Consider the following 13,482-nt stretch of genomic DNA (forward strand, 5'->3'; position numbering starts at 1 on the left):
ATATGTATATATGAATGAATCGCCCTTTACTTTTTATGGGACGTATTTATGTTTATTATTATTAAATATTATTAGGTGCATATAAAGAACATCCATGGGCATGCATGTTTCTAGCTCTCAACCGTCAGTAGTTAGCATCGAACTCGTGGCACCAGTATCCGTGGTTTGGTATAATACCAATGAGCTAGAATGACTCATTACGTGAATGCACAGTTTTTATCGCATTTAAATTTAAGATTTGGTGCTGCTTTTTAGCGACACCAACAGCTTTGAGACGGTATTTTTTTCTTCGCTACCTCAGCGTGTATTAAAGAGCTCTATTTAATAATAATAATAATAATAATAATAATAAATATTTTATCGATATACTAATTTAAAGGTTTTTATTGATGTAAAATTTTAAATCTTATAATTTTAAGTTTTTAATATTTTTTTTTATTATGAGTATTATTTTTATTTCATTTTTATAATTAACTAGCCGGGGCGCCCGGCATTTCCCGGGTGTTTGGAGGTGTGTGTTGAGCAAAAAAAAAGTTGTAGTAGGAAGGCAAGCAGGCTCGAACCCGTACCGCGAAGGAGGAAAAGAACTTGAAAAAAAAAGTGACATCTTTGCTGTTGCACCCATCGCCAAACCGGAAGTGACGAATGTTTAAATTCAGATGGGATGACTTTCGAAAATATCGGAAATAAAAGCGACCTCTCTTTGTAAAACAAATGCCCAGTTGAGGGTTAAGGAATTAATATTTTTTAGCCAATTTTCGAAATTTATCGTCCGAAGGGTCGAGCGTCAAAACAATACCGATACCGTGAAAATCCGTCGCTTCTGTTGAAAGTTTTAGGCTTACATACATGCATCTAAACAGAAAAGTGAGATTTATATAATATAGATGCTTCTAATACTTCGAGTATTTGGTTGTTAGTGGTGCATTAGAGTATAGACGTCTTGTCTACTAAAAGTTAACTAAATCTCTATCTCTATTATTATATAAAAGGAAATTTATCTGTGTTCATTTTATATAGATTCGAAAATGGCCGCGTCGATTTTTATGAAATTTCACACAAAGGAACTTCATGTGCCTGGCAGTGTTCTTAAATAGGTCTTGCCTCCGAATGTCTTTGATAAGTATCGATAATTGAAATAATCCAATGAAAGAAAGAACAGACGAGTTTCACCAAAATTAACATCTTATACAGCCTAACATCACAAGTTCATTTGAGAAATATTAGTACCACACAAGCCGAAAGGTCCAACATATGAAATCAAAAGTGGGTTCTTTGATATGATAGGGCTGCGTTCGAAGTGAAAGTTTCTGTTTAAAGCAAAATTTCGAAATGGTAGTTGACTTTCATTTTAAATATGAATTCAAGCCATTATCACTGCTAAAGCAGTAAAACCATGCATATAAAATCAACCGTTGTTCTTTGATATGACAAGGGCGCGTTTGGAATGAATGTTTCTGTTTAGAACACAACTGAAGTATGATACTCGACTTTCGCATTTTAAACTTTAATGCAAGACATTATATATAAAAATAATTTTATAACTTAACAGTGGGTTCTCTACAGTGCAACGTGGACTACAATATATTGTAAACTTAGTCACTGCGAGAGGCATTTGAAGCTTCCTCCAGGTGCATTGGGATGGGTTCCAATAAGAGCAGGCAATCAATCGATTTGATTGAAAAATGGGCTATTTTATCGATTTCGATGACAATAAAAATATCGGAGTGTGAAACATTCGTTGATCATTATTTAATCCCGGACAACGTCGAGTCACCCTACTTGTGCGTGTGTGTGTGTGTTTTAATCAAACTGAGATATAAGACCTTTCAAAAATAAAACCCAACCGGATTTACATGTTTTCATCAGTTATTTTTTCCTTTAATAATTGCAACTGTTCTTCAAAATAAAGTGTTTCTTTCTGGTCTCGTCTATCACTCCAATATGCAAGACTCCAACAAATGAAAAAAAGCAACGCACAACAAGCAGCGACTAAAGCAACTGCTGCAACTGTATACTTCGTCTGTGACATGATTTTTTCCATGAATGAGATGGCTGGTAAAACGGATACATTCGCGTGCGCTGTCTGCCATTTCCTTTCGGACATCGTAACAAAACACTTCCAAACACCACCATCTGCCTGCTGATAAAAATGAGAAAATAGGTTAATTAAAATCTATCAGGAATATATTTGACCTTAACCAATATTAAAATGTTTTTAAGTTTGCGTTGTTTTTTATTTTGTTTTTTGTTGTTGTTTTTTAAATTATTTTGATGTACTAAATATTAGTGCTCAAAGACCACTTCAGAATAAGGGTTAATGAGTTTGCCTGGTAGACAGTGAGAAAACACTACGGCGATTGGTAATGATGGTTGAAAAATTTAATTTAAGAGGACTGTTCAACAACTTATGTTGGTGCAAAAATAATGTTGGTTTTTCACATGAAGTTGAATGACAAAAAAAGAATGGCATTTTTTGCACCAACCTAAAGTTGCACTTGAAAATGATCAGGTTATAGTCAGTTGGTAAACAGCCCCGAAGTAATTTTCCACAGACGGGTAGAACTTGAAAAAAGCAAAACTTTGTTCGTACAAGTTTCATTTCGTTTTAGGAACACAGAAGAAGAACGAATATTATTTACAGTGGTGAATATTTTACGAGGGAGCAATATATTACAACTCAGCCGAGCACCTACCATGAAAATAGCAATAAAGCAAGACAATATCTCTTCTATGAAAAGGAAGTTGCATAGCAGAGAAGGGGAATTTCCGATTAAATTTGGAAGTCGGTTTTGTACTTTGCCAACGCAGGAAAGGATGCGGCATCTGACTAGGTGTGATAACTTAGGACGTATTTAACTCTTGTGTAAGCAGAGGATTGCTTTAGGAATAAGATACATTCTGGAGTGATAGAATGAGCCAATAATTTTCCCAGAGCAACAGATTTGATGTAAGTCCTCCATTTAAGGATTTTTTAAAAAATATTACTAGATATATGAATAGGGCTATAACACACTGAGGCCATCATTTAAACCGTATTACCAATATTATTACAACGTATGTACCAGATGCTGTAAGAAAATCTCAATATAATCGTATATAAATTCATCTGTGATTTCGAAATAAGATTTTCAAACGATTGTTACATGCCGCAAAATTGTTCTTAACTGAGAACAGGGGGATAGTGAGATATTATATACAAATGATAGAAATAATATGGAATAATTCATCTCTTATGAATAAGACCCTTCTAGTGTGAGTATAAAAAATATAGAATTTTTTTTTCCATTTTATTGCTTTTTGGTTCCCAACAAAAGAGAATGGACCTGTAAATTCACCCTTCTTGTTCGTCTGTCCGTACTTTTCTCAATTGGATTTTTTTTTAATTTTGCACAAACATTAAACACGATATGAGTAAAAAGTAACAGAACGGATTTTCCGGGAAAACTCTGGTTGCCCTTCTAGTCGTGCCTTTTGGGTTAAAATGGCTAAAACTGCCGCCTCGATACGGGTCCGTAACTGGGAGCATGCCTTTTCCACAAGCCCCAGCGGGAGCTCGGTGACTACTCGGTAGATGGCGGCGATCAGGTTGACTTCAGTGTTTTCGGAGATCATTTTGGTGATGTTCTCGACGTATGACCAAACGAAATCATGACAATGGTCCTGCTGTCATAACTTAGAGAGCATTAGTTGCGCAGCGGCGCATCTCCGATTTCGCTCATTTGTATCTTCCAGACATGATAGAAATCTCCTACTGCTATTGGGATTTATACACAACTGGCTATACTTCTGCACCAATAAAAGAAAACCGGTTTTGATCAAACGGAAATGGAATCGTCTTTTCTAGATCGATAATTTTATCGTTCCACCCTATGTATGCTATATATATATATCATGTCTTTACTAATTTATATGCATACAATATTAGCGAAAACATATACGAGTCATTATATAAATGATATTATGCATAATTTCAATCTCCTCTATCTGTTTAAATGTATGTATGTATGTCTAAAACTGTCAACAGCGGCGACAAATTTTCATGATATTCATATCATTTAAAATCACAATCCTTCGGACAACAAATGTCGAAGAATTGGCTAAAAATATTAATTCCTTCACCCTCAACTGCGCACTTTCCTACATGGAGGGGTCGCTTGTTTTCGCCGTATTTTTGGAAAATCATCTCCTCTGTTCGATTGACAAACCTTAATTTAAACCTTCGCCACTTCCGATTTGGCAATGGACGCAACGGCAAATACGTCACGTTTTTTTCACGTTCTTTTCCTCCTCCTCCTCGGTACGGGTTCGAGCCTACTTGCCTACTACCACTTTTTTTTTTTTTTTTGCTCAACACACACCTCTAAACACCCGGGCAACGCCGGTCACCCAGGCTAGTGTAGCATATGTAATTATGCAATGAATGATGTCATATACTGCATATAATTATGCAATAAATGATACCATGTAATATATGTAATTGCCATCGCAGAATTTCTACTTTTAGCATATATTTTTAGTGTTTAAAATCACATACTATCTGCAATCATATGTCCATACATGTCATTACAGATTATGTAAATATACTACATGCCATGTATTCACAACATAAATTAAAACTATCTAATCCATTGTGTTTGAGTTCACTACAGAGGATGACACTGGTTTGATATTGGTTAAGTAAGCTAAATATTGAGCTAAACACAATATGGGCACCATGATTAAGAAAGGGCAGATAATTCACGGATTATAATTTATAATGTTAATAACTAATTTATTTCAATGTAAGTTTAAAACATTTAATACGAATAAAGTACATAGTCAAAGAGTTATAAATGTCTCGCATCAACTTAAAATCGTCTTATTGAACACAGGATTAAGTGCAGAAAAGTGTTAAGAAATGCTTTATAGTAAATTATGTAGACTCGGCAACGCTAATAAACGAAAACCTAATAAAACAGGTTATATTATGTCGGATTGTCTTATTCTGTTTTGCTAGTATTAGTATAACGATAAATCTGATCCTCGCGGGTTGAACCACGTGCCCATCTCTAATGAAAGTCGTGTTAAAAAACGGACGGGGCTAAATCACGACATACCACGATGTCACTTTTCTCCAGCAACTCGTCTGTAGTAAATAATAAAATTTCATGTAGAGATAACTTAAAATAAATATCAACTAATACTCACTTGTGACTATCCGAATGCGTGAGTGTGTGATAGGTTTGTGCTATGGTGATCGCGTTGGTTGATGCGAATAATGATTAGTCTGAATTTGAGAAAAGTAAACAGTCGTGTTATGATAAACCATATAAAATTGTAGCTCACAACCTTTATAGTTGGGAACATCCGGGCCAAGATTTCGTTCATTGCGCAATTACATAAAGGATTAATTTAAATTATAAAAACTACATATGTAGTCTTTCTGTACGGCGGGCACTAGAAATAAAGATTTATGCTGAGATCAAATATCTTTTCTCCAGTAATTATTTATCTTTTAATCTTCGTTAGTCATCTATATCTATAAAAGTGACAGTGTCTGTCTGTGCACATTTCCCTACGCAATAACTCTGTCAGTTTTCAGTCTACGGACTCGAAATTTGATATACAGGGTATTAAGTTTTGGGAAAATCTTTGTAATCCGTTTTCAGCAAGAAATTTGGCTGTTAAGTCAAAGTTCAACGATTTGACCTTTGAGAACTTTTCCAAACTCCTCCGCCAATTTAAACATTTGAAATTTTAGATATAGGTTCCTTTGACATGGATCGAACTTAATAACTGATTTGATCCCAAAATAATAATAAATGTTAAAGGGTCATAATAGGGGTCAAATTTTTTTTTTAAATTGACCGCTTCGGTCTCTACCAAATTACTCAAGCAATTTCTGATCTAAACATTTTAAATTTTATATAAAAGTTATTCAGACATAGGGCAAGCTTTTTAATCGGTTTGGGTCGAAAATTTGAATTACCAATATATAAATTTATGCATGTATGTTTGCATATCTGCCTAAAACTTTCGACACAGGCGACGGGTTTTTACAAGATCAGTATCGTTTTGAAGTTTGACCTTTCAGACGACAACTATAGAAAAATTGGCTAAAAACATCAATATCTTCACCTTCAATTGTGTACATTTCTACAGGGTGGTGCTCGCTTTTTTCGCCGATATTTTCAAAAGTCATCCTCTCCTTTCAATTTTCTAGCCTTAATTAAAACCTACGTCACTTCCGGTTTCGCGATGGTCGTAACAGTAAAGACGTCATGTTTTTTCACGTTCTTTTCCTCCTTTGCGGTACGGATTCGAGCCCGCCTTCCTACTACCACTTTCCTTTCTTTTTTCTTTTTTTTTTTTTTTTTTTTTTGCTTAACATAGACCTCCAAACACCCGGGCAACGCCGGGCACACATGCTATTTTCTAATAAAGTCAGTAAAACTGAATGAGCTTTATTTTCAATCTATGATACTAGAAATATATCTTTTTTTTATTATTTTGAATCCATGATTGTCTGTTTGGAATTTGCGCATCACGCACCGATCTTGTAAAATCTAGATCGATCTTTTTCGATCAAGATTCCATTTATTTTTATTTTTTTACGACGAATATTTTGCTTGTTTTTATTTTTCATTTCTTGAAATGTCTATGTGAAACACATCCTATAAAATATTAGTGCTTTCATATATAGCAACGCGTTTCTTTTTATTTCTATTGTTTATCAGTATAAGCGTGGCAAAAGACTGACAAGCTATCGATTTCTTTCGAATAATATAATCCTATGCAAACGCATTATCCGACAATTGTGCGAGCAATATATATATATATATATATATATATATATATAAACAAATGACAAGTCTATATTCCAAATTTCGTGATGTTGACCATCGTACAGTTTATTACTTTAATTACGTTGACATTTACAATTCTTGACAGTGACTGTTTCGTAGCGCAAAATCATTCATTTAATTATTATATCAATCAATGATATTAATTCATCAGAAGAAATAGCGATTATCAATCCACCAAAAAAAAATAAAATGCATTTGGGCATGGTTACAAAATCTGAAAATTGTCAAGACACGTTGCCAAATTTTCACTATAAATATTTTACATTCATTTTTACGGTATGAATACACAAGTGTGTTTATATATATATATATATATATATATAGGGTGGTCACTAGAAAAGCGAGAAATTTGTCAAACGGTAATATATTTTTACAAAAGCGAGGAATTGTTTTTTTGAACACGTTCCTTTTTGACAAGTAACAACTGCTTCAAGACATTCTCGTTTCAAAGTTGTTACAATATTATCAAACTGACGCGTTGTAATCGTTAAAAAAATTAATAACACAACAAGATATTGTCTGTCCCCAAATCGGATTTTTATTTCTGAAAGGAATAATCCTATGCCTTTAAAAGTCTGTCGTCATCCATAATTTTGAGAATCAAGATTGAAGAAGCAAATAAATCGGACGCAATAAAATTTTAACGAAATAAAATTTACGATCTCAAATTTCCCGCTTTTCTAGCGACCACCTGTATATTTGGTGTACTTAAACCGTAAAAGTGAATGTAAAATATTTATAATAAAAAGTCGGCAACGTATATACTTATGGAACTACTATTAGGTACCTTAGAGTAAGATATCAAACAGAATTACAACCTTATTTCTACAATCACACTAACCGTCCTTATCCAGTGAAGAAAATTGTTGCGAAAAACTGTTAAATGTATATACCTCCACAATCAATCAACATCGCAGTTCACATAAGTAATAACTATTAACAAACCGAAAGTCCAAGACCCAAGTTTCGTTCTCAATTAAGCTCATCATTTGGACACATCCGAATTCTTTATTAACTAGCACAAATCAAGCAACACTCGGCAAAATCCAACTATGGAATGAACCTACTTCGTCTCAAATAAGTAGGTTCATTTCATAGTCGGATTTTGTTTGATCCCTGTTAGTTAACAGACTTTCCTGTGTGTGGCGCGGTTGCTCAAGTGGCAGAGTACTCGCCTCACATGCAAAAGAGTCAGGTTTCGAATCCCGTGTTCGGATGAGCCTAAATGAGGACGAAACTCGAGTCCTGGACTTCCAGTTTGTTGACTGTCCTAGTTCATGTGAGCTACGACGTTGTTTTACTGTGGGAATAATTATATCATCTGTCACATTCTGAAAATTATGCATAACGTGTATGCCTGTATTTTAAATAAAACATCAAACTTGTTAACTAAAATCCTCGCAAATACATAGACAAGTGTAAATCTGTTATGCGTATATAGAATTAAACAATACAGTCGACACATATTAATAACTTTGTCGGATTTATGAACAAATAATTTTGAATTCCACATCGGATCATAATAGAAAAATGAATACTAAAACATAAAAATTGAAACCATGAATAAAATCAATAATGATACTGATATGGAATTTTACAAAACGTGAAAATAATAACTATGTGAGACATGTCTACTTGAATACGTTCACGATTATCTTTGTTTTTGTGGTTACAAAGTTTATACTCTTTCATTCTTCCCCCTCCCTTCCTTATAAAATTTGAGGTGACAAGGCAGCGCCTATGTATATGCTGTAGACATTGACACACCTATCCTTGTTAAATTTTCGAGGTTTAATGACGTTGAATCTGGCCAGTACCAGATAAATGACAATTTGGCGATGACAGACGCTGAATGTGGGAGGTTGGTGAAACATATTTGGCAAATTATATATATATATATATATATATATATATATATATATATATATATAAACTACTTCATTTACTCACATAAAATTAATATACGAAAGTACAGATTTATGTGTAAACTTTAAGTATTTACTTCAAAAGTGCTCAATACGTAGGTAGAGCTAGTTAGTGATTTATAAAATATATATGGCGATTAAGCTCCACTGAATATTCGGCGTTTCATCCACTCTAGGATTCCTCGGGATTATGCGCGAATTCTGTGGTTGTTTATCGTTTTTATATGGTCCTCTCCTATAGAGGATTTAGTTAGCCAATCAGCTTTCTAGTATCCACCGCGCCCCTTCCTATCAGCCAATGGGCATGCATTTTATCGGACAAAGGATCTGTTTTTTTTTTGTTTTTTTTTTTTGGCTAACTAAATCCTCAATAGAAGAGGACCATATAACAACCACAGAATTCGCGCATAAGCCTGAGGAATCCTAGAGTGGATGAAACGCCGAATATTCAGTGTAGTTTAATCGCCATATATATTTTATAAATTACTATATATATATATATATATATATATATATATATATATATGTATATATAGCTGAAAGTGTGCTTAGCACGTACATCAGTATCTGCTGCTAATTCATATTCACGGAAGTTCTGTTGTTAGACATTTCTCGAATCGCCCCCGAGAAATTATTTAATTCGTGTGTGTATATATATATATATATATATATATATATATATATATATATATATATAATTTCATTCAAACACGGTAGTAATTTATTTATTGCGGACTATTATTGTTGTTGTCGTCTCACCAAGTTTTTGGCCAAGTAAGCCTCTGGCCGTCTTTGGGTAGGATTGAAACCGCTATCTTCAGACAATCATTATCTGGAACCGTAGAGATTCAACGTCTTTATCAACTTCATCCCTGAAGGTTGGATTTTTTTTTCTTATATATCTACATTTTATTTATTATCTGATCTTCCATGTTCGGGTCCGTACCGAATGATATATATATTATTTTAATGGGAATTCATTATTGAGATGAGTATTATTTATGTTAATTTATTTATTGCGGACTATTATTCTTATCTTTATTAGTTGTTTTTCACGACGTTTCGGGCAACTATTCCTCTGGCCTTCGTCAGGTGGTAACCGCGACGGATAGGAACTTCGAATCTCCTAACTGCATTCTCAGTAAACACTGCCATCCGTAGTTATTGTTACATGACGAAGGCCAGAGGAATAGTTGCCCGAAACGTCGTGAAACAACAACTAATAAAGATGAGAATAATAGTCCGCAATAAATAAATTAATATAAATAATACTAATCTCAGTAATGACTTCCAATTAAAATAATATATAAACACGATAGTGTTTGATTATATGGTTAAGTGGCAGTTTTAGTCATTTAGAACTATAAAGATTCACCGTTTACTCATTTTTGCTTCCAAATTTAAAACAATTATTAGTTTATAGATCACCTTCTCCGCTATATTGTGAAAGAAAAATTTCATTTTCGTTCAGTAAAACAAGTCATGATGAATTTTCTGGTGTTCAAAATCGTAAAAATATGTAAGGAGGTGAGCGACGCTTTTTATAATTGGTTTCCATAATAACCACGAGGCTTTAGCTACTACTGTTGCTACTAATTCACTACTGTATCTAAAAGAGACGTAACAAGTGAAACAGAGAATGACAGCATGAAAGGTGATAATGGGGGGATTTTATTGAAAGCAGACGAATGCTGTATGCGGTTATCGGGGCAAAAAATAAGCCTGAAATTAAACAAAGAACAAGTGAATGGAAGTCTGGAAAAACCATGGATTCCAATAGAACAATGTGAGCGTGAAAAGTAATATGGTTAGGCTTAAACATAGAAAAGCAAAGGACTAGCTGTTAAAACTGGAAACAAAAAGGACAGGATATTCTAGTAAAAAATATAATAAATTAATAACTTAACATATTCCAGCATTAAAGTTTTTTAATCAATTTTTAACATTATATAATCAATTCTTAATGCTGCAATACTTTTATTATGTTTTTTACTAGAATATTTTGTCCTTATATTTCCCAGTTTTAACGAGTGCTTTACTTTTCCATGATTAAGCTTGACCATATTCCTTTTCATGCTCGCATTTTTCTATTGTAATCTATATAATACTAAAACTCTATGGATCTTGTATGTTTGCAATCAGATTTCCGGTTTTCAACATCCGGTTGCGCATGCGTAAATAGCAACGTCTTCAATCCGTTATTCCAATTCCGGAATTTTTATATCGCTTTTAATACAAACAATTTCATTTAATTTGATCAAATAGTTTTTTTTTTTTTTTTTTGACGGCTAAAAACATTCAACTTCGTAAAGTCTGTCGCAGTTTCAAAAAAACTTCTCCCTTTTAAAAAACAAAAGTAAACAAACAAGAAAAACAACACTCATTATTAATAGAAGCAGCGGCGGTGAAAGAAAACACCTCTCACTTTCCCTCTAATAGATTTCAACACTCCTACCCCCTCTGTTTTCGTTACGTACGCGAGAAATCTTTAATTCATGTCATTATAAATAAATAATTTTATAAAATCAACCGTAGTTTTTTTTTTTTAACGGCTAAAAACATTCAACTTCGTAAAGTCTGTCGCAGTTTCAAAAAAACTTCTCCCTTTTAAAAAACAAAAGTAAACAAACAAGAAAAACAACACTCATTATTAATAGAAGCAGCGGCGGGGAAAGAAAACACCTCTCACTTTCACTCTCATAGATTTCAACACTCCTACTCCCTCTGTTTTCGTTACGTACGCGAGAAATAGTTACGTGTATGTGTGAGAGAGAGAAAAAGGGAGCGATGTTAAACTGGATAGAGTTATCCCCCTTAACTAATGCAGACCTTTTTACTAGAGGGCGTTATTACAAAAAAATTTCTTTTTCTTCTTCCCATGTTTTTTAAAGTCGTCTGCTTACATTTCCAAACGGAAAGCTGAATCGGTAAATGCACACATTTCTATTACATTAAATAGTGTTTTCCTTTGTTGTTTTTAAACAGCAAATACTTGAATCATATGTTTTATACATATTAAATCCATTTTTTAAATCCAATATATTTTTTAAATCCAATATTTTAAATTCATCAGAAGTTTTTACACAAAAACGGAAAGCCGCATTGCTAAATGCACACGTTTCTATTACATTAAATAGTGTTTCCTTTTGTTGTTTTTTTAACAACAAATACTTGAATCATATGTTTTACACATATTACATCCATTTTTTAACACATTTAATATTTTAAATTTTTCAGAAGTTGTTACACAAAGCTGTATCAAATTATTTTACATTCTTTGTAGAACTTTACTAATATGTCACACAACCAAATAAAAAGTAAAAAACCCAAAATCAACGACGAAACCAATGTGGATCAGCAACAAGCTGGTCCCTCTGGCATGCCACAACTTACTGAAACTGAACAACAAAGACAAACTCGACTGATTCGTTCTAGAGAAACGTATAAACTTCAAAGAGCTTCTGAAACAAGTGAACAAAGAGAAATTCGCTTGAAAAAACAAAGGGAAAAAGATTATAGATATCGAAATTTAGAAACGCCGCAGCGAAGAGAATACCGACTGAGCATGCAAAGAATGCGAACACAAGAGACAAGAAATAATGAAACAACAGAGAGGAGAGAAGAGAGACTGAACAGGCAGAGAATTAGAGCTGAGCAAAGACGAGCTAGCGAGACAGCACAACAAAGAGAAGAGAGACTGAGTAGCCAAAGAATAAGAGATGAACGAAACCGAGGTGACGAGAATGTTGTGGAAATAAACAACATACTTGCTTTGCGAAATAGTCAATATAATTTACAGCGCAGAGCAAACTTACAGGGAAATGTTGGAAATTTGAATAAGCTATGTTCTCATTGTAAAGCAAAACTTTTTGTTGGAGAAACTGCACATTTTTGTTGCATGAATGGCAAGGTTAGATTGCCAAAGTTGCACAAGTTGCCACATGAACTCTATTATTTGTATGCTGATCAAGGTGAAGAAGCTCGCCACTTCAGAAGACACCTGAGACAATATAATAGCCTGTTTCAAATGACATCTTTTGGTTGCAAAGAAATCAAGCCACAACACGGATGGAATCCATCTATAGTTATTCAAGGGCAGATTCATCACTATATTGGATCATTATTACCTGAGCCAGACAATCAAGCTCAGTTTATTCAGATATACTTTCTTGACAAAGAATATAGTATTGATGTTCGGATGAATATGTACCCGAACATTGAGTTACGTCGGAATATCATAGAAAATATTGAGTATATTCTAAGACGTGCTAATATCTATGTGACTGCATTTCAACAAACTAAGGACATGATATACAACATACCTAATGCAGTTATTGTTATAGATCCTACGAGGAAACCGATTAATGAGTATGAAAGGCGATACAATAATCAGATTTTTAATGAAGTAGGAATTATTATTCAAAATAACAATGAACAGCAAACAACATCACGCCACATAATATTGAGAGAAAAAGGTGGTCAGCTTCAAACAATATCGGAATATCATCGATCATATGATCCACTACAGTATGTACTGTTTTTCCCTGATGGTGAGGATGGCTGGCATCCCGAGATGACAATGACAAATAACCGGAAATTAACTGCTATGCGTTATTATGCCTACCGCATTATGATCCGTGATGATGAATTTAACCAAATATTAAGAGGTGGGAGATTGTTTCAGCAGTATGTTGTGGATATGGCAGGAA

The 13,482-nt window shown here is 33.7% G+C and overlaps 1 protein-coding gene across 1 annotated transcript in view; it reads right to left on the reverse strand.

Moving 5' to 3' along the window:
* Positions 1 to 464: 464 nt before the first annotated feature.
* The window catches only part of LOC145245527 (uncharacterized), a 129,016-nt gene continuing 115,998 nt past the window's right edge, over positions 465 to 13,482 (reverse strand). The window contains exon 3 of the mRNA XM_080107191.1: positions 465 to 2,143. Coding sequence (XP_079963317.1) covers positions 1,853 to 2,143 — 291 coding nt within the window. The 3' untranslated portion in view covers positions 465 to 1,852. The remainder of the gene's footprint in view (positions 2,144 to 13,482) is intronic.

This window comes from Euprymna scolopes, chromosome 1, assembly GCF_053919585.1.
Source record: "Euprymna scolopes isolate OS-2025 chromosome 1, ASM5391958v1, whole genome shotgun sequence".
Lineage (NCBI taxonomy): Eukaryota > Metazoa > Mollusca > Cephalopoda > Sepiida > Sepiolidae > Euprymna > Euprymna scolopes.